This window comes from Anomalospiza imberbis, chromosome 1 (assembly GCF_031753505.1).
Source record: "Anomalospiza imberbis isolate Cuckoo-Finch-1a 21T00152 chromosome 1, ASM3175350v1, whole genome shotgun sequence".
Classification (NCBI taxonomy): Eukaryota; Metazoa; Chordata; class Aves; order Passeriformes; family Viduidae; genus Anomalospiza; species Anomalospiza imberbis.
This window is the reverse complement of record NC_089681.1, coordinates 102,987,541-103,009,601: the sequence shown is the minus strand read 5'-3', so window position 1 is coordinate 103,009,601 and position 22,061 is coordinate 102,987,541. Positions and strand designations below refer to the sequence as shown.

Here is a 22,061-nt window from a genome sequence, read left to right as displayed (position 1 = left end):
GAACTGAATCAGTCTCTTCAAGCTCTCTGTTCCCCTGTAGTCTGAATTAATTTCAACAGTAGCTATTTTGGAACACTTGGCTTTTCCTCCATGTAGGCTGCTCTGCCAGTGGCCACTTCAGTTTAGGTAAGAAGTTCTTTGCTGTGTGAAATAACTTAAGCAAAGCTGGCACTACAAGTCCCTGTCTCTAATCTGTACTGGTCTAGCAAAAACAAGATTTCACCAGGTGAGTAGGAAAATGACTAAAGGATGCCTACATGGGTATATGTAAGCATGGAGGCTGCCGGGGATTGACTGTGGCAGATGATTTGTTCTGCTGGGACATTGGCTCATTATAAATGCAGAAATTGTAATGGGGGTCTGAGAGGAAAAAGGCTGGAACTGACAAGGCTGATCTGTTCTCTGTATTGTGTTTGTTTGTGTGTGGGATTTTTTTGGGGTTTTGTTTGTTTGTTCGTTGTTGGGTGTTAAAATCAGTATAAGATTAGAGGTGGTAAAAAGATGTATTATAGCACCTCCATAGTTTCTGGTAATGTGATTGATGCAATAGTATATATTATATGCAGTTTATCATCTTTAGCTTAAGTAAAGAACACTGTTAAAAATATTAAATTTCTGTTTCCCATTCTGTTTCCCATTGTGAGCAGTCTTTGTATCTTTTCTTCACCTGTGCTGCAATGAATTTTATTTTGTAGAAAATGCTTGTCACTGTGAAATTTAGCTAGTCCCTATTTAAACTGATCCTTCAGGTCTTAATTTGAAATATTTTATTCATACCTTATTGACTGTTGTAATTGCAGCTTTAATCTTGTTTTTAGATGGGGAAAGAGTGTATGTTGAAATGCAAAAAACAGCAGTATTTCATTCTTTGCAAGTGAATGAATCAAAATATTATTTAATTGGTATTTATTTAAAGATGGTCTAGGAAGGAGTTTACATTGCATTGGCTTGTCTTTTCCTTTGGAATGTACTAGTACCCAGAAGAGTTTTTATAGGAAAAATTTGCCTTGTGGTGTCTTCTGGAGTATTTTTTGGAATGGTGGCATTTAAGAATGAACATTGTGCTCTCTTTACAGCTACATTGTAGGGTTGTAGAGCTGGATGTCTTAATTTTTCCTTCTCCTTCTGCAGTGGCAGTTAGTCATTATGTTTTGTAAGTATTAGCAAAAGCTGCCTAAATTGGTGTATTTGTAGGCTTCCAATGCCATGTCTGCTAGCTAATTCATTAACCACGTCACACTTTATTAAGCCAGACCAGCTACATTTTAAACTTCAAATTGTGAGTAGAAAATGAAGGCTTTAAAGACATTTTTCATGAATACACAAAAGACTTCTCTTTAATCTCGTGTGTTATGTGAAGGCAAGTGCTGCAGAACTTAGTCGAGAATTACAGGTAATTTATTTGGTGAGATACTTCTCATGCCTTGGTTGTTGCACTTTGACTCATGTGGGTATTTTAAACATTGCCATTGTTTCCTTGTTCTTGCCATTTGAAAGTTCTCCTCATAATGGCACTTGTGTTTTGGGTGCTGAAGTGTGTGGCGAGGCGAGCGTGGGTTCCTGGTGTAGCAGTCCTGTCTTGGGACCGCACTTCTCTCTGCTTGTCGCTGTCACAGGGCTCCCTCTTGTGTTGGGCTGCTCGTGCCGCCCTCCTGATGACATCAGGGCTTGAAGCAGCTCCTTGTTTCTTTGAGTCATCCTCAAGGAGCGCTCACCCAAATCTGGATTTTGCTATCCTACTCACTGATCCCTGCCTCTGTATGAGAAAACTCTTTTAAGGGTGTCCACTTCTCTTAAGTGGTTATTTCATATCTTCCTTTGTAACTTACTTAATTCTTCTCTGGGCTGCAGTTTGAGGAGGTGGTGTCAGAAGTAGCTAGGACACAGTTCAGTAGGCTTGTAATGCTTTTTCGGACAGTGTACTGCCTTGTCCTGCTTACATCAGTCTTTGTAGCATCTCCTGTGCTACTTCCTAGTGAAAGGAAACCTGTATGGGTGTCTTTTTTTGTTCTCTTTTTGGGGAGACACTGTGCAGTCTCTCCAGGGTATAGACAAATTTCTTAGACTTTTTCACCCTTCATAAATATTTACTTGTCAATATAAAATCTTCCAGGTAGCCCGGAGAGTAGCATCTCTAACGAAATGTAGCACTTGCTGTGAAAAATAGTTGGGGTGCTCCACCTGCACTCTGCATATCTAAGACTTAAGCAGACCAAGTCTTACATTCTAAGCCTGTGTGACACAAAAATATTGGCTGTCATTTCATTTTTTGAATTTATTATGATACACTTTTTTGATTCTTCAGATATGAGCTGGAATTCAAGAACATTTGATAGAGTTTTCTTTAAATAAAGCAGACTCTTGCAGAAATGAGGAACAGTAAAACAGTTTTGCTTCAAACATTTTAGTGTACAACCTACAAATAGTGGTGCAATACAGGCATTTATAACTTTTACAAAATAGATTAAACATGTTTGTGATCAGTGTGAGAGATACAAACAAGATAGATTTTGGTTAAAAACTAAATAGGTGAGGCGGTATGGAATCTTAATTCACATTAGAAACATTTTTAAAGAAAGTTGCATGGATATGCAGATGATGTCATAATGAACAAAAATTCAGTGCAAGAAAAACTCCTAAAAATTTAATTTATGAAGGATTCCTGTATACAAGGAAGATTATTATTAATACAGATTACTAATTTCTGTAGAAAGCAGAAGATGTGTTTGCTGGTTGTGGTGAAGCTGTCTCTCTTACCACAGCTTGTGGACAACATGGATTTTTATTTAATCTCTAGAAACATAGCATTTCCAAAGTTTTTCTGGTGGTTGGTTATGCATTGTAGATAAGTGAAGTGTATCGTGGCATAAACTTTATAGTTTATGTTGTGTGAATCTGCTGCTTAATCATTTTTCAGCTAATCAATGTGCCAAAGCCTAAGAAAAGATTGAGACTATCAACAGAATTAATAGGTTAGATATAATGGTACTAAATGAGGAGAGAGATACTAGATACTTTCATAGTGTAGGTAACTTACTTTGGGGAATACATTATTTCAAAGAAGAAAATGAAAGCTTTGCTTTCATTTGCATGTTTGTTAGGCAAGCTTGGCTCTGTTGACAGGTGAAAAGTTAAGAGACAACTGAATTTTTTAAGTGGAAACAGGAACCAAAGATTAGATTTTCAAAGGATCCGTGCAACTGTTTGTCTGCTTAAGTCCCATGGTATGGTTTATGTATCCTAGCCTAAAGTTCTGGTGGAAAATGTTTTTGATACTGCTTGTATAGATTTTACTAATAAAATGAGTAACAAAATTCTGTATGTGTTTCACTGTGGGGTTTTTTAAGTCACAAATAATTTTTTTTTCTTCTTTAACTTCAATCAAAACAGTCTCAAAGGCCAACAGTCTCAAAGTTGTCTTTTTTTTTTTTTTTTTCTTTTCAGTGATGTTTTGGCGCTGCCTATTTTCAAACAGGAAGATTCCAGCCTTCCACAAGAAAATGAGACCAAACATCCACCTTTCCAATATGTTATGTGTGCTGCAACATCTCCAGCAGTAAAATTATATGATGAAACTCTCACATACTTGAATCAAGGTTGGTATACATATGTGAATGCAGCTTGTGGTGCAAGTCTGAAACTTAAGTGGTATTTCATGTTTTCATACATGTGTGTATATATCCAAAATTGTGGACATTGAGGTTGTAAGGATGCCTTACTAGTAGTCTTTTGTTATTCAATTTGTAGGCTCACAGCTGTAGTATGGTGTTACTTTCCCTTTGGATTCTGGTGGGGGTGGGGTCTTTCTTCCTTTGTTGGTTTTTTTTTTTTTTTTTCTTTTTTTTTTTTTTTTTTTTTCTTCCCTGTTGTGTGTTGCCCCTCTCCATCCCCCAGTACAATCAAGCAAACAGAGCTTTTAGGAGACAAATTTCAGGTAGTAATAGCTGAAAATTCTGGACTAATTTGGCATTTCTACTTAAACTTGATTGATAAGAACAAGTTAATTGGATATATGCATGAGGTACACACAAACAGCCCTCAAAAGTCATAATAAATGTTAAAATGTCAGTCCCTGAGGTGTTGCACCAAAGGGACCTCTGTAATTGCTCTCAAATTAGCCAGACATGTCTGTCCAGAACTGTATTATGTTTAAACACAATCACAAGTGCAATTACCTTTGGAGTTTGTATACATTTATCAGAAATTAACTTGATAAATGCTTAATGTGAATCAAGCTGGGGTTTTTTTCCCTTTGTTCCTGGGTTTTAATTTGCATGAAAATTGATTTTTTTTTTCTAGAGAGAGCACTGAATAATCTGAATGTAGTCATTGCCATATGATGAAACATTCTTCACCTCTGAGAATTACATTGGTGTCCTAAGTTTACTCAGCTGGTATTCTGAACTCAAAATCTTTTATCATTTGTTTTGGACCATATCAATGGCTTCATACCCTCTGACCTCTTCCTCCTCCTCCTCTGGCTCTAATGCCCTAGGATCTCCAATCCTGTATCTAGTTCAGCTTTCTTTGTCTTGTGGGTTTTGACTCTAAATCTCAATGGAATGTGCTATAGTTTGAAGACAGAGCACAAGGCATCAGGCTGAAGGAGGAAAGTGCTTGCTGTCTTGCTTGTGAGAAGAGCTTACCGTTTAAAGTGGCAGTGTCTAAAATTACTGTAACTGTTTCATCTGTCCTTGAAAATATCTTTCAATGTAAAAACTTCATTGGCAAAGAAGTTTTGGTGACTGAAAAATGAGGGCATTGGTATACCCTTTCCTTAAAAAATATGGGAAGAAAAAAACAGTTTGCCAGTCTCCTTTCTGTGCTAGTACTTCATACAGAAAGACAGTAAATTTACTGCCTAGGTTAAGATGTTTTCATTAAAATTTCTCTACTGGTTCTTAGCGTGTTTATATGTGTATACCCAAAGGGTGACTGGGTGCTGCAACAGGCTCCCCAGGGAAGTGGTCACAGCACCAAGCCTGTCAGAGCTCAAGAAGCATTTGGACAATGCTCTCAGGGCACATGGTATGACTTTTGGGGTGTCCTGTGCAGGGAGTTAGTGTTGGAAGTTGGGACTCGATGATCCTTATGAGTCCCTTCCAACTCATCAAATTCTGTGATAAGTAAAAAAAAAAGTTGTGAGATATGTTTCCTTTCATACTGAAAGCAGCTTAAAATTAGGATCAGTCTGCAACACTGAATTATGATGATAGGTATATTTGTGTAATGAGTTAGATTGAGTCCTCTAGCAAAAGAGTAATTTATTTCCTGGTTATTCAGATATCTGGTTTCAGGATTGGCCCCATTTTCAGGCAGTGTCTTGCCTTAAATAATTTTCAAGAGGAAGTAGCCTCTTTAATTTTGTCAGCAGTTGTTTTAGTTTCCTGGCTTGGGAATATCAGAAGCAGTGGGAACATTTGCCCTGTCTGTTAAGCTGTGGTGACATTCCCTAAGGCAATACTTAAACAAGCCCTGATTTTATCCTCTGTCAGTAAGTATTTTAATTAGTATTGCTAAGAGTGTCACTCAGAATTCAGGGAGCACCTGGCTAATGTTTTTCATCATGTGATTGAGGTTTTGGTAATCCTATGACGAGCAGGGTGTTGTATTCAATTCCTGTGTTGTCCTTCCAACTTGAGATATTGTATTAGCTAATGGACTATTTAACGTGATTAGATGTTCATCTGAAGCTGATTCTAGAAATTCAGATCTTGAAGCGATGGTGGTTGGTCTTTCAGGAGTTTGCAGGGTTCTTACTGCATAATCCATTAAATGGGTCCATTGAAAACATTGGAGTTTTGAGTGTTTTGAGTTGGCTGCTGTTCAGCTAGATGTATATGGAATAGCAGAAGTGGTATGGAAGAGAATTGCTTTTAAAAGGGAAGCATTCTTTGGGTTGGCTTACACAGTGCAGCAAAGCTTGGAGTTCTTTGAATGCACAGAACTGCTTGGGAGAGATGAGATCCAGCTCGGAAAGGGCAGTGGAGGTACCTTAGCCAGCTTGTGGCTGACCTGGTAAAGAGGGCTTTGAAGTAGGAACAGTGAGGGAGGGAGTGACTGACAGCAGCACTGTGAAGGAGTGATGGCCATGGTTGATAAGCAAAGAGTGTGAAAGGGAGCACAACATCATCAAAAGGAGGCTTAAACAGGGTCATCTCCAGCATTTGGATATGAGCAAGTAAGTGCTTGTAGAGATCATTCCAAGGAAACACCAAAGCCCTTTGTGATAAGTCAGCATGGTGAGGTGCCTCTGAAGTGCACACACATCAGTAGCGCAAGCGGCATAGGAAGCAAGCATGAGGATTTAAGACATCTGTGTGATCTTGGGATCATGATGACATGATGGGATGGCTTGCAAAGTGCCATATTACAGTGTGGGGATATTAGCTTTTAAGGAAAGGCAGAGCAAGAGGATAAGGGAGGGAAGATTAAGCATTATGTGGGAGAACAGCTGGAATGTTGGGGCTCTGCCTAGGGATAGGTGATGTTCCAGTTGAGAGTTTATGGTAAGGATTATAGATGGATTATGTCATACGGATGACATTGTAGTGGGTGTCTGCTGTAGGCCACCTGACCAGGATGAACAAGTAGATGAGATGTTTTTTGAAGAGCTGGAAGTAGCCTCACATTCACAGGCCATGGTCCTTGTAGGAGGACCTCAAGCACCCTGATGTCTCCTGCAGAGACAGCGCAGCAGGGCATGACTGGAAAGTGCTGATTGACAGTTTCCTGGTCCAAGTGGTAGAAGATGGCTGCTATACCTCATGAAACAGGGAAAGGCTCTTTGGGGTTGCAAGTACTAAGGTCAGTCAGGCTTGCCTGCCTTCAAGACGGTGGACTTCATGATCCTGAGAGGAAGAAGCAAGGCAGAAAACCAAGATCACATCTTTGAACTTCAGGAGAGTAGAGTCCCATAGGATAAAGCCCTGGAGGTAGGAGGGGCACGAGATAGCTAGTTAACATTCAAGGATTAACTTGACTCCATCCTTCAAACTCAAGTGCAGCAAATCCCAAAGAACAGTAAGTCAGGCAAAAGTGGCAGGAGGCTTGCATGGGTGATAAGCAAGGGAATTCAAATACAAAAGATAGGCACACAGAATGTGGAAGTGGGGACAGGTAACCTGAAAGGAGTACAGAGATACTGTCCAGGCCTGCAGCAGGGGTGCAATCAGAAAAGCCAAAGCCCAGCTGCAACTGAATCTGGTGAGGAATGTCAAAAGCAGGATGGTCTTGTGTAAGTACTTACATAGAAAGAGGAAGACAATTGAAGTGGGCCCCCTGCTGAACAGGACATTAGCCATGGTGACATGAGCCACTGAAAAGGCTGAAGTACTGAATGCCTTCTTGGGCTCAGTCTTTTCTGGTATCACTGGTCTTGAGGAATCCCAGGCCTTAGAGATGAGGGGAAAATCTGAAGCAAGGAATATGTACTCTTGGTGAAAGAAGAACAGGTCAGGAAGTACTTCAGCAAACTGAACATACATAAATCCACAGGTCCTGATGGAATGCACCCACAAGTGCTGAGGGCAATGGCCTGTGTCACTGTGAGGCCACCATAACAGTCTTTGAATGATCTTGGTGACCAGGAGAGGTGCTAGAGACTACATCAAAGCTAATGTTGCTCTGATCTTCAAAAAGGAGGACCCAGGGAACTACAGGCTTCCTTGGAAGGTGATGGAGCAGTGTTTCCTGGTAACCATTTCCTGGTACATAAAGGACAAGATCACCAGGAGGAGTCAGCACAGATTTCCCAAGGGGGTATCATGCTTGACCAGCTTGATAAACATCTGTGATGAACTGGGTGGCTTGGTGGACAAGGAGAGGGTAGTAGATATTGATTACAAGTGATTTCCTTCAGTAAGGCTTTTGCTGGTTTCTCCCATGAGATCTTTACCAAGAAGCTTATGAAGTATGGTCTCAATGAGCATCCTTTCAGATACTCAGAACCAGCCAGGCTTAGTGCTGGGCAGTTGGCTGTAGGTGGCCTTGCCTTGAGCAGGGGAATTGCCAAAGATGACCTCCAGAAGTCCCTTCCAAACTTGAACATTCTGGGATTTTTGTGAATGAAGCTGCCACAGGTTCAGTGTGAATTTAGTTCACACTGGATTCACTTACGGTCCATAGCCTATGTCACCTTGCTCCTCTGGCTGTTCTCCAAGAAAGAACAGAGAAAGTAGTGTATATAGGTCTTATGTAGGGATGACAAAAATCAGTGCTGTGGTGCTTTTCACACTTTCAGAGCAGCTACATGTCCAAAACTCCAAAATGGAATGTATCTATTCCTCTGTCTTGAAAATTTCCAGAGCTGTTTTTACATTTTCAAGTCTTGTATTCTTTGATTTTTTCCTTTATCAAATCTACTGTCTTAATACTATTTTGTGCCTATGAAAGGCTAGCCATACTTCTTGAGGAAACAATCAGAATTTTTTTTCTTCACCCACCTCCCTATGCCCCTGCCAAAAAAAAACCATTGAGAGAGAACAGAGAAATATTTGAGAAAGTTTATTAATATTGCCAGATCCAAGAAATGCTGACTTTAAATATAGTTGAACTTGTGTGTTATAGCTGTGTGAGTAGAATAACACTGGTAATTGAACGAATCACACTAACAGGAAAAGTTTCCTCCTATTAAATATAGGAGGAGGAATTACATATTATTTACTCAGCTGCGCTAGGTGAACATCTATTTAATATGGATATATGTCATCAATGACTGTATCAGTGTTCACATGCTGCTTGGGTAAGGAAAGCCTGTACATGTGTAGAGTATATACATAAATATGCTTATTGTGTTTTAGCAAAAAAAAACCCCAGAAACGGTCCATAAGTTGGAAGTAACATCAGTCTGTGAAAAGTGAAAAGAGATGAAGAAGTTATTTGCTCATTCACAGGGTTATTGCCTTGTAGGGCATGTCAGAATGTCTTAAATATGTTATACATTGGACCAATAAAGGTAGCCTGAAGGGCAGTGTAGGTGATGATTTTACTGCATTTCATCTTAGTGAAGATGTTGAAATTTATTTTGTCCCATGTTTTAGTTAGGGAAATATGATTTTGCAAATGAATATGTGCTGCTCACTCTGGAAGGAAAAAAACATCCTTGTAATTAAATAAATGGCTACAAGCTTTGCTTTTGAAGCACAACAGTTTATCATATTCACTGGAAAGATAGGTTTGCTTACAGTGTTGATATAAACAGTAACTGTCTCTTTTAAAGGTCTATTTCTGAAATCATACAGACCATAAAATCATACATAGGCAACAGGCATATGGACAAAATTAAACATGAGAGAATAGTACTTATATTTTGGAAAAAGTAAGAAAACTCTACAGGAATTTGTTTTGGAAGACTAGTTATGGTTCTCGGTATGTTGCCATTCAGCAGTTTCAAAAAAAAAAAGGAATTCAGCCTTGAAATGTTTTTTTTTTCAGGAAAAAAAATAGAGAAGCAAGTAGTTACACTTGACACAAAATTAAATAATTAAACTTTGAAAATATCTCTGGTTTTAAGGAGTCCAAAAAGTGTCACTTTGTTTTGTTAATTTGCGTGTTTTGTTAATTTGCATGGTGTGAAGTGCACGTTTCTATCTGGATCTCTCAAAACCAAGTTTCAGGTACTGGTATTCTTGTGTACTGTGAACCAAAAGGTAATCTAAATGCATTAAACACAAAATAACCTTGTGCTCTTGCTCTTTTACCCATGCAGTTTTTTTCTCTTTAAAGGTCAGTCCTATGAGATCCGGATGCTAGATAATCGGAAAGCTGGAGACATACCAGAGATCAATGGAAAACTGGTGAAGGTGAATTTAAGTTCACTAGCTAGTGTTACTAACAAACCAGAGACTATATATTTTATGGAATTCTTTTTTTTTCTGCTGTCACTAGGTATTGGTCAGAATATGTGGACCAGTGATGTTTACAAATAAAAATGTATGGATATAAGTGCCCAATGTGCACTTGTGTGCACTGTAGACCTAAGTATTTATGCAAAGCTTAAGATAGTTGTCTGTAGATTTTGTATCCAGTGTCTATATTTTGTACCCAGTGTCTTCTGAGCCATCACATTGTCCATTTCAAGTGATTAGGAGAGGTGAGAGGAAGGTAGAGGATCATTTAGATAAAAGTGGAGGTATTGTGATCATGTTTCTTAAGTGTTACAGAAAACACATGGAGCCAAACTGTGGGTTTTGCAGCAGTGGGATATTGGAGATACATCCATAGGAGAATGGATCTCTAATTTTGCTGCTTGTTGAGCAGTTTGTTCCACAGCTGAGACCCTTTCCTCAGTTCGATTTGTCTCCTTGTGCTTCAGTATTAGTAGAAGGCACTGTTGATCTGAGGTATTTTATGAAATATGAATATGAGACAAACTGAAAAATTAACAAATTTGGAGTACATATGATTAAAAGAACTGATGGAGGGGTTTGGATTTTTCTTCTGAGCACCTGATGATGATTGATTTTATTGAATTCTCAAAAAAATCTTATTCGGGTATTAGGAAAGAAGGGAAAAACTTCAATTCAGGTCACTTTGAAAGTGGTGCTGATAAATGCACCAGAACAGTGTGCCTGTGGGAGGCGATATCTTTACCTGCCAGCTTTGGGCTGTGTAATTTGTGAACTTTGGCTTGCTTGTATGGTTCTAGGCCTTGTTCTTATTTGTCTGCAGGATGCTTGTTTAGAGATCATTTCAAGAAGAGTTAAGCACAAGCATAAAAGTGGAATTTGAGAGTTCTGTGATTAAACTTTTGACAACCTGGCATGGTGACTTGCTGTTATAAGCATGTGGACTGTTTTGCCCCCTTAGGTGCTATTTCCTTGTCGCCTTGAGTGTCTCTCTTCTGTAATTTTCTAGGTTTGTATGTGGGTGATGAGTCATTTGGTAGATACAATAGGGCAAAGCAGTGTAAAAGTTTAGAAAAGTCAATTTTACCATAGCAAGGTATTGTAATGCTGCATCAATGCCCAGTATTTTACCAAAGAAATAATTTCATGGGGGTGAAGGTGGCTACAGATAATTCCGAGTTCCAAACGTGCTAGTTTGCAGTGCAGAAGGAATGGTGCATTTGTGTTTGTGTACATGCACACACACACACACACATTTGCTCTCCATTATCTTTGAAATAAACACAAGGAAGTGCAATCTATCTTGATGAGGCACTCCATATAAAAGTTCTTGGATTTTGTGGACGCTTTCAGCTGCCATTGATACAAGGAAGACTGTAGAATAATGGAAAAAATAGGCAAATCTGTCTACTTTCTCTTTGTTGTGTAATAGTCAATGTGTACAGTATTTTTCCAGCCTGTCTGTAACAAATGGCTTTATATGTGCATTCATTTAACAGTAGCAAAACTGCCCACAAAAATAGGTATTGTTAGATAATTGCTTCTAGCTGAACAAAATTAATCATGTTGTAGTTGTTCTGGATGACTATTTAATCTAGAGAAGTTGAGAAAGTTTGGAACTTTTTAATTCTATTAAGTAGAATCATAGATTTTTTGTAAATATCTTACAAGTACTAGGAAGAGAATTTTCCGTTTTATTTCTTAAAATGTCCTACACAAGTTCACAAAATTCCCAGTGAAAAAATAATCAAGTAATATTCACCACTTTTTTTAATAAATGAAATCTTTGGTGTTTGCTTTCTAAAATAATTTGATGTTGCCTACACACCGTTGGTACTGTGCTGCCAGCATTGCTCAGCTCACTGTATGTAATTCATAGTGACCTTTTGAGTATCCAATCAGATGTAATTCTCTCTTTCATTTTTACAACATTTTCAAGTATCTCCGGCTGCTCAGTTCTATTTCTGTGTTCTGGAGTATTTTGGGGTACTGATGCTTGCCAAATTTTTGCTGTAAATAATGTATTTATTAGCACTGTGGCTATTTTGGGATGGTTTAGTACTTTTATCTGTAGTAACTCTGTGGCTCATCACAGGCTTGTTTTCTTCTTTGTTAGAGCATTATAAGAGTTGTGTTCCATGACAGAAGGTTGCAGTACACAGAGCACCAGCAGCTAGAGGGTTGGAAGTGGAATCGCCCTGGGGACAGGCTACTCGACTTAGGTATAATTGTTTCTGTTTGTTGCCACTGTATGGAATTCAATTTCCAAATATAAATTGATCACGTTTGCATTTATGCTCAGGCTGATGAAAAAGGACAGACCAGATTTCTGGATGCTGCTTTGTCATAGTGTGTGTTTTGAATATAAATGTTCTTACCACTTCTATGTTCTTTTCAAATTTTAAGTGCTATAAAAGTAAGATAGTAGCTCTGCAGCCTTAGACATTTAATATTCTTTCTGACTTTGATTGCTAAGTGTTGCAGTGATTGTGAGAGCACAGACAGAAGTAACTTTCTTTATTAGATTGTGAAAACGGTGCCAACGTGGTTTCTGTACTTTGTGTAACTTGATCATTTTTGGTGCATAACCTCAGGGGTGGCAGCAGGGGAAGAGAATGAAAAAGTGCCCAAAACCTTGAGCACTTTGTATGTCGAATCTACTAAGATTCTTTGTATCAGTCCTATAGGAGAAACTGGTCAAGCCACCAAAGCCCACATTCTTCCATCCTACCTTGGTGGTGACGGTGATGGTAACCTTATATTACGATTTATTTATAGTGTTTACTTGCTGTATGAGTGTTCTGAAATATATGCTATTTATTTTAATAGATATTCCAATGTCTGTTGGAGTCATTGATATCAAGACAAATCCAAGCCAGCTCAACGCAGTTGAATTTTTATGGGATCCAACAAAATGTACATCTGCTTTTATTCAGGTTTGAAACTTTATTTGACTGGATGTCTGTGTTTGGTGCCTTTCAGGTCACAAACAGCATAGTATACTTGAATTGCAAAGCTTCTTGGTTTATTATTTGTGGGATGGCCATGAAATACCAAAAAAACACAGGTTCATAGGTTTATTGGAGTCCCTAGTAAGGTTTTTCTATTAAATTTGGGTTTATAGAAAACTTAAATAAAAAGCTTTCAAAAAACTCTTTGAAGAAAGCTGTCATAGTTAAAATATTTAGTTGTATGAAGTATAAGAATTAACTTACATTCCTCTCAGTAACTCTTAATACTACTTTCAGCAGAAGCTTGGGCTTAAGGATTCAAAATTAAAAGTATTGTCCTACAAAAAAAGGGTTTTAAATCAGACACTCAAAAGATGTTTCTTACTATGTCAGTATGTTGCCTTGTAGGAATTCTTTATCTGTGTATTTGATATTCAGGGCAACTGAGCGTGCTTTCTTTGGAAATTATTTAGATGGAATGTTCATATTCACATTGCTTACTTTTGTCTCAGATCAGATTTCATTATAAAAAGGTATGGCTGTGAAGTTTCAGGTCGCAACTTTTCTCACTCTGGCTGTCAAAATAGGTTAAATTCTATATTGTCAGTAAATTAACTTTGATCTAGATAAAGATACTTTTTTTAGTAAGAGTTACATAATTGCTAAAATGCAGTTGCCTTGAAGAAATGTGAGATAAATTAGGGAATAGTTTTTTTTTTTATATTTCCTTAGAAGAAATTATAACAGACTGAAAATGGAACTCATATTATGCCACTATAGTTGGGTTATACAGGCTCGCTTAAAATTCCATAAGGAAGCAAAATAAATTGGGAGCACTGTCCAGTGAGATTGTTCATAACAATCTTCTATTGCACTGATTTTCTCCCTAGATACCCTTAAGGGGTCTTTATAGCTTATAAACACAGTGTTCATTCTGGTGTAGCAGCTGAAGCAATTACACACTGATTAAAAAGTCTCTGAAGTTTCAAAGGAGTTGGGCATGTTTGAAAATACTCTGAGATGAGGATGCATGAGATGAAAAACTCTTCTAGTCAGTGACCTATAGCTTTGCTATATTTTTTACAAGAAACTTCATATGATGTAGGTAACATATAAAAAAGTTCATGCCTGAAATGCTTCTGAGGGTCCTTTTTGTTTGGTCCTTGTTTCTTTTCAGGTACATTGTATCAGCACTGAATTTACCCCTCGTAAACACGGAGGAGAGAAAGGAGTTCCTTTTAGGATTCAGGTTGACACCTTTAAACAGACTGAAAATGGAGAATATACAGATCATCTGCATTCAGCCAGTTGTCAAATCAAAGTTTTTAAGGTAACATTAGAAAACAGATCCTTTAGTCTCTAAGTTTTCATAAAGATATGGGATATCATTATATTATTGCTTGTAATGGTTCATGTCTGAGATCATATTTCAGTTCTAAAACAATTTCCCACTTGTGTTCATGTTCAAATAACTGTTCATTTTTAGCCCAAAGGAGCAGACAGAAAACAGAAAACAGACAGGGAAAAGATGGAAAAGCGAACTGCACATGAGAAAGAGAAGTATCAGCCTTCATATGACACCACAGTTCTTACAGAGGTAACAAAATAAAATTACATTTGCTGTCTGAGGAGAATATACATAGATACAGCACATTACTTAGCTGCAGTCTTGGAAGGGTTGGGGAAGAATTATTTCTGCCTAGAGATAAACTTTTTATTTGACACACTTGTCCAGCAAGCATCAACGTTCATTTTTAAGATTTTGTTTAGTAAACTTGAATTTAGATAATCAATAGATGCTGTAGTAAAACACACTTTAGATTGAACACTGTTTGACTGACTGTACTGAACCCTTGTGCAAGACTTTTGACACAGATTTCAAAATCTTGCAGCTGAAAAGCAAAAAAAAAAAAAAAAAAAGGGGGGGGATTCTTAAAGTTTATTTACCAGATTTGAGCTTCAAAGTCTGTTTTTCAGAGATTACTGAATTTAGGGCCAGAGCCTCATTAGGTTTTTTATTTAAACATCAGTGAGTTTTATGCAGTTTTCTAAATATTTCAGAAGTTTTTAAAAGGCTTTTAGATTTTTCCTCACTGTATAATGAAAAGAAATTGATCCACATCTTTGGTGTTTGTCCAGATGAGGCTTGAGCCTATAATTGAAGATGCAGTTGAACATGAGCAGAAAAAGTCCAGCAAGCGGACTTTGCCAGCAGACTACGGTGATTCTCTGGCAAAGCGAGGCAGTGTAAGGGACTTCTGCTTACCTTTTGATTATGCAAGATAACCTTGTGCAGTGTTAGATATAGGAGAAACTTCCATTATGTAAAGTAAAAATGCTTTGATTGCTGTGTCTTAATTTTATTCACTTCTTTGTATCTCAATTACTCCATGTTTGTTTTCAGCAAAGGAATCCTTCCTAAATCTAACACTTAAACTGTTGCAGAGGGACTGGGTAACTTGAGTCAAGAGCTTTCAGTTTATATGACTTGAAATGAAATAGCAATTTGCTTTGCTATACATGTGTAATTAGTGGAAGTAAGAACAGTTAAATTTAGTGGTTTGTTCCTATTTGTACTTATATTCAGTAGAAGTTTTCATGTACATGAGTATTTTTAAAAAGCCATGTCATGTTGCAGATGGTTGTTAGTGATTTTTCCTTTGGCCATCTACATACTATGCTCCAAGCAGATTTGATGCAGTTCAGAAGAGTCAGCTCATCTTCATGATCTGTTATGTTAACCCTATCTGTGCACTTCAGAGGGAATCTGACATATATCCTGTGCCCTCCCTGACATATGTCCTGTGCAGTCATCCTGCCAAGGGTTAGCATTTTAGATTTCTTAAATGCTGTTCCTTAAGGAGGAACAATTCCACATCTTTCATATGGCAAGTTTAAATGTCAATCAGTAACATGACTGTGGAAAGCCATTATTTGTCTGTTCTTTGAACAGCCATACTGTGCTGAAGCTCTTTACTAATAGTGCTTAGGCATGATTTGGTTCGTATTTATGATCTGTGAAAGTGACATGTAAAGTTTTATATTTAGGTTATAAAATACTTCAGTGAATACCCATGTAACTGGGTGGGAAGGAACAAGCAATATTAGCCAGGTGGGTTCTTTGGAGGATATTTGGATTTTTTGTTTTGTGCACCCAAAACTATTGTACGCCCTGAGCTATCTGAATTTACCTTCTACTGTTCTTGGCTGTTGTTTCTTTTTCTGGATTTTGTTCTTTCTTTTAAGGTGCACCTTTGTGATTCTTTGGCAGTGCGTTCTTTTACGTGTTCCAGCTAGCCCTGGGGGAGAGGCAGGAGAAAACAGACTTTTATCACTTTTGCTTATAAAGCATCTTTTCAAGCTTGTCCTTGGAGGGATTTCTCTGTTTTTCTCCTGCTATTACAAGTATTTCATTGAATGATTGTTGCTTATAGGAAGAATAACAGAGAAAGGTATTTTTAAACAGATAAGACAAGTCCATTGTCCGGAGTAGGACAAACTGTAGCTAATCATAACTAAAAGTTGTCTAACTTTTCCTTAACAATCTCTTGGAATACTAAGCTTCTATGAATTACCTTAATTCTACGTTACCTTAATTGTAGTGAAGAAGAGCTTAGATAGGACGGTACTGGACTTCTGATGTCTTTCCCAAAGCACACAAAGGATAATGACCCACAGGCTATTTTGAATAGGAGCTATGTACAGCTTTCCAGTTCACTTAATTCCTGTTTCTCATTTGCCTGTAATAAAATGCTGTCTTGAGATAATTTGGTCAGTTTGTTGAGACCATTTTGAATTTTATTCACACTAGATGAAATATTTTCAGCATTGCTAACTTGGTGTTGTTTGCAGATTTCAACACATGCGATTTCCATCATTACAATGTTTTTTATCATTAGCAAAATCATCAAGCCCATAAAAAATACCAAGAAACGCTATTTTTTCTGTATTCATAGTAAAGCCTTGGTTATTTCTATGCAGTCAGTACTGGTTTTAGCTATAGAAGGTGAAACTTGTTTGCTTGGTGTAGAAAAGGGGTATCTGATCTACTTCTTGAAGGCCAATTCATTGACCTTTTGTCACAAGACAGGCTTATTTTTGTGGGCCCTGTAAATATGGACAAGGATAATAAATGTTTCTGCTTAAAGCAGTTCTGTCCTTGCAAATCTGTCTTCGTAAATGTGGTCATCAGAAGCTTTGACTGTTTCCAGACTTCCCTCAGAGATGCAGATCAAGTGTTCCATATGTGCAGTACTATTGTCATAGAGGTGCTGAGACACAAAAAGTGAAGACCTATTTCCCTATGTTTAAGTACGGAATGGACACTATTTCACATTTTATGGGTTTCTATATGATGGATCCTACAAGTCCTGTAGGAACTGTAGCTCTATTACAGAAAAAAAAACAAACCAGAATTGTTTGGAATGTATTTTTACTCGATGCAGTCAAAAATGCTGACTTAATCAGTGCTGCTTACTAGTTGCCAGAAATAGTACTCTGTTACCTTTTTTGAATTTTGAAATTATTGTTGATCCTGTCTACAATTCTCTTTGATTTTAAAGCTGTGAATTCTTATCTTCCTGCTACACCTAACCTAACCTTTCATTACTTGCTTTTTGCATTTCATTTTGTATGTTGGCTTTTTTATTTTACCCCTCCAAGATTCTGCTGTTCTATTTGTTAGATATTACAATTTTTGTGTCTTTTTTTTTTTTTCTCCTATGTGATCATTTCCAGCTCAGTCACAATTGGGTTTGGACAGATTGGTTTCTTACTATGCTTCCTTCAGAAAACATTGAATCAAATATGTTTTCTTTCCAATTTAATTCTTATGGCTTTCTCACATAATGTAAGGAATTTGGTGAAGCTTCCTTTCTGAGTGGTTGTTCGGCTCTTCTGTCCTTCCAAAGAACCAGAGGGGTTTTTTTCTAACTACCATCACCCATCTTTCACTTATCACTTATTTTCATAAGAATGCCGTCTAGATAAGCTTTTCCATTACTTCTGTGAATTCAGTGGATGAATCAAAATTCAGTGCATTCACTGCAGTTCTGCAGTGTTTATCTCAGTGTTGTCCAAACAGACAGGACACAGTTAAACTGCTCCTTAGACTCTTCATACTGTGGACCATTAACTTTTTCTGGAGGTATAAAAGGCTACAAATTTAACCTTGCCTTCTGGACCTCAGAGTGGATGTTTACGTACATGTGACCTTCATTCAGGGGCCACTTTATGAAGGAGGCACTTTGTTTTCCTCTCTCTTCTTATGTAAAAGTTAGTTCTTATCTAATGAAAAAGGGAAAAAAATCCCCACTGTTTTCTATACCCTGCTTTGGATTTGTAAAAGCGGGAAAATCTGTGTTGTAGTAGTTGGGCCTTTGCACTTTTTTCTGTCTGCAGTATTTTGGTTGATTTCTATAGTATTGTGTTTTATATGTCACAAGCTTGAATATATAAACTACAAACTGATTAAACCCAGTCAAATGGTCATTTTTTGCATATAGGGTTGATTATAAAGCACACGGAAGTTAAAAGACTTCCAGGTGTAGACCTTGAAGTAAATTGGAATGTTAAATTGTAGACATGAAAGGTTGAAAAAGCTCCATACCATGTATAAGAAAATTGATGCTTTATTCTCTAAGGAGGTGCTATGTGCCCAAGTGTAAGTCTAAATTGGAGAACAAATTAGACTTACTGTATTTGGTTTTGTATTTTGTTTTCATGTTTATTTGGTCTTTGAATATAGTATGGAGTTCTTTGTCAAAGTTCAGCTTTACTCTCTGAGTAAGGCATGAATTTGGGCAGATTCCAGTATATTGGAGATAGGAAGGGATATTACATTAAACCACGGCTTACAATAATTTGAGATTTTGCAATTCCTCTGCAGTTAGGAATGTTCTGAGTTTAAATGCTATATATCTTAAATCTGGTAAGTCATAGTTAGAAAGAACTCTTACATTTCATTTTAACTCAGTAAAACTTCATTTGTGGCCTTTACAGAAGGCTGTTAAACATTTGAAACCAAAATAGTTTTCTCCTGAATTGATCCCTATTAGGAAATAAGACATTGTTTCTGGAGTATAGTGGTATCAGTAGTATTGTATCAGTGTACTAGTAATGGAGGGCATTTAGTCTTCAGACCTCAAAAACATATGATCTTGGCAAATTCATCTGCCTGTATTAATTGCTAATTACAGGTAAAGACACAGTACCAGTCTTCTTTCTGTTCTGTGATGGCGCTTTACAGAATTGAATGCTTCCTTGTGGCAGGGTGACAATTTTCTCCTAGGTTTTTGTCTACTGGTCAGGGGCTTCTGTATTAGTATCATTAACTTCCTGAATGTCCCTTGGTTAACTCAGTTTTGGCTTAGGAATGTAAGAAATATCCTGATGGATCGGTCCACAAGGATGAAGTTGTGTTCTGTCCCTGACAGTGACAATGGCAGGTGCTTTTTCAGGGAAGCAGTGCCGCTTTCTGTGATCCTTTCCCCTTGTAGCCCTCACCCCCCTCAATCCAGAATCATCATGCTGGATGTTAGAAAAGAAAACACATCCTTGCTTAGTCTTTGTAGTGTTAATGGATTTGGTCTGCCAGGCATTTGCTTAATCCAGTTTGTGAAGTGCAGGACATGTGTGCATGAGAGTGATTCCAAAAGCGTAATCGGCTCGGGTTAATTGCTTGAAGACTTTCTGGTTCCTTGAACCTTTCAGAATTAAGTATCTCAGTGCTCAAATACTCATTTTCCCCTCCCCAACCTGTAAGACAGAAACAAGGAAAACAGAGGCAATAGATGTGTTGCAGTAGTATTGCACTTACTATTTAGTTTTTCTTTTTAACCAGTCTTTAACTAACCTAAGCAGTCTCAGTGGATAGTTAGTGGTGTTTTTTTCTGGAGTAGGAGACAAAGCAGGAAAGCGTGTTTGTGGGAGAAGAAAGGCTACTTGCTTTGGATTGGGATTTTATTTTTCCGAATACTTCAAATGTGCTTCTTCCTGGATTTAAACCCAGATCTTCATTGTGAAGAACTTCAGCTTGAAGGGTTTGAAGGACAGAAACACCAGCTGCAGTACCTACCTTGGGAATGGCTCAAAAGGTGTTCTCTGGCACCAGTGCATTCTTCTCTGCCCCTGAATTGAAATATATGGTGGCTAGAATCTTGTATGGAAATGGTTGCCAAGGATGTGGAACTTGCATCTGTGTGCTCACATAAACATCTTGGATTAAAATTTTGGAAAAGAATGTCACAAAAATAAAGAATTTTAATTGCACTTTCGAAGTATTTCAGAGGAGCAAAGTTAGCGTTACTATGTTGGGCTTTTATTTTAAAATTACAGCTTTGGATCACATATTTAGGGAAAGAAGGCTACTTGTAACTACTTGATGTAACATCTTTGAGATTAATATTAAATGAGTTTGAGAAGAGAGACAACAGGTGGGAATATACTGATTTGGAGGAGGAATGTGTCACCCTACCAGGTCATAGAGGAGCATGCTCTGTGTGGGGCACTGGTTGTAGCCCAAAGGGTGGCTTTGACTACGTAATCAAAGACTGTGGACTCTGTGGCTAACAAAAATGCTGAGATTCGAGTCAAATCTCAGACAGATAAAGTTCCTCATTTGTAAGCTATTTGCATGCAAGACAAATTTATTTTAATTCCATATGCCATTCTGAGGAACTTGCCATTTTATGCTAACAAGTGAAGACTGGGGTCCAGCACATAAATGTTGCTAACTCTCTTACAGAAGGTGGCAGCTGGTGTTGCCCTTATTTACTGTTTCCCCCAAACAGAGGAAGGATTTTTCAACACAAAATTGTTGAAACAAATTTCCATTGGTATTAATGGAATAATACCCTCTACCCTGTTCTACAAGGCTGTGATATAAATCTGGAAATTTCTTACAAGGTATTTAGCTTTGTACAGGTACATGATAAGTATATCAGAAATCTTTTTTATCTTAACAGGCATGGTCTTGGCTTACCTGATCTTGGGCTGCTTGCTTGTTTTAATCATGTCTTTGAACATATCAAGACTTGTTTGGTTTTTGTTTTTCTTTAAAATACTGGATTTGTAGTACTGTTGGAAGCACTAAAAGGTAGCCTTGTTTAGAAAAGTTTTATCATGATGATTTAAAAAAATACCCAAAATAAGACTGACAGAATTTGACAGCTGGCTTATCATATACTTGTGATGACTTAAGCTTGTTTAAAAAATTCTAATTTACCAAGCAGTTCAGAAAAATCAGTCCATGTAAGTAAGCATCATTTTAGTCCTGCAGTAAATTATTAAAAATTTTGAATCCACAAGATTTCCACTGAAAATTTTGTTTGTGTTTATAGCTCTCAAGGCAGAGACATTAAATTTATCCACAAGTCGCAATCTAGCTTCATAGCTTTACTTGATATCACGGAAAACTTTTTGTCATATCATTAGCCCTGCAGTTTAAACAGCCCTTTCATCCTGTGCAGGATAAAATAACTTTTTTTCCAGCAGGTGGCTGGGGGTTGGTTGGTTTTGGTTTGAACTGAATAATCTCTATATTTTTTTAAAAGAGAAGACAGTATGAATAGAAGTCTTCATAAAAGAACAAGATAAAACAGAGCTGATTTTTACCTGGAATATCTGTATGTAATGTGTGGATAGAGGGAGTCTTTATTTGGAAGTGCAAATCAGAATAGTCTGTGGATAAACCCCTGGCTTTAAATGAGACAAGTGTGCATCAGAATAAAAAAGGTATTGTGAAGAGAAACTTAAGTTTTAATTCTTTATCTTTAGTGCTCACCATGGCCAGATACTCCTACAACATTTGTAAACAACAGTCCTACTCCTGCTCCAACTTTCACCTCTGCTCAGCATAACACCTACAGTGTCCCAGACAGGTAGGTTTCTATTCTGTATCCCCATTAAAGGTGACATTTTAATCAGGCTTATTCAGAACATTTTCTGACTAAATTCAACGGTGTTCTGTTTCTCCTGGGGGACTGGGAGATTGTTTTGACCTATATATTCACTTTAGAGTATGACATTTGTATCACATGGTTCAGTTATAAGGCAATTACTTCTGCTTCACCATCTTTCTTTCTTACTATACATTTTTAAAACAACTTCTTGTCCTTCATCATATAGCAGATACTTTACCTTTTCACTACTGTAATTTAGTCCTTGTCTATGGAATCTATTTTTAGCTTTTTTCAGTAAGAACAGTCTTCATTTCCATCATACACAGTTAGTATAATTTGCAAGAAAAAGCCCAAACAAATAT

At 37.5% G+C, this 22,061-nt stretch overlaps 1 protein-coding gene across 4 annotated transcripts in view; it reads left to right on the top strand.

The window, feature by feature from the left end:
- UBP1 (upstream binding protein 1) overlaps positions 1 to 22,061 on the top strand; it is a 40,014-nt gene that overhangs the window by 10,588 nt on the left and 7,365 nt on the right. For 3 of the 4 annotated variants that reach the window (XM_068203153.1, XM_068203148.1, XM_068203142.1), the window contains exons 2-9: positions 3,445 to 3,596; positions 9,727 to 9,803; positions 11,965 to 12,070; positions 12,678 to 12,784; positions 13,977 to 14,129; positions 14,286 to 14,396; positions 14,939 to 15,046; positions 21,575 to 21,678. In XM_068203153.1, the coding sequence (XP_068059254.1) occupies positions 3,445 to 3,596; positions 9,727 to 9,803; positions 11,965 to 12,070; positions 12,678 to 12,784; positions 13,977 to 14,129; positions 14,286 to 14,396; positions 14,939 to 15,046; positions 21,575 to 21,678 (918 nt within the window). The remainder of the gene's footprint in view (positions 1 to 3,444; positions 3,597 to 9,726; positions 9,804 to 11,964; positions 12,071 to 12,677; positions 12,785 to 13,976; positions 14,130 to 14,285; positions 14,397 to 14,938; positions 15,047 to 21,574; positions 21,679 to 22,061) is intronic. The other variant, XM_068203160.1, reaches the window with a different exon arrangement.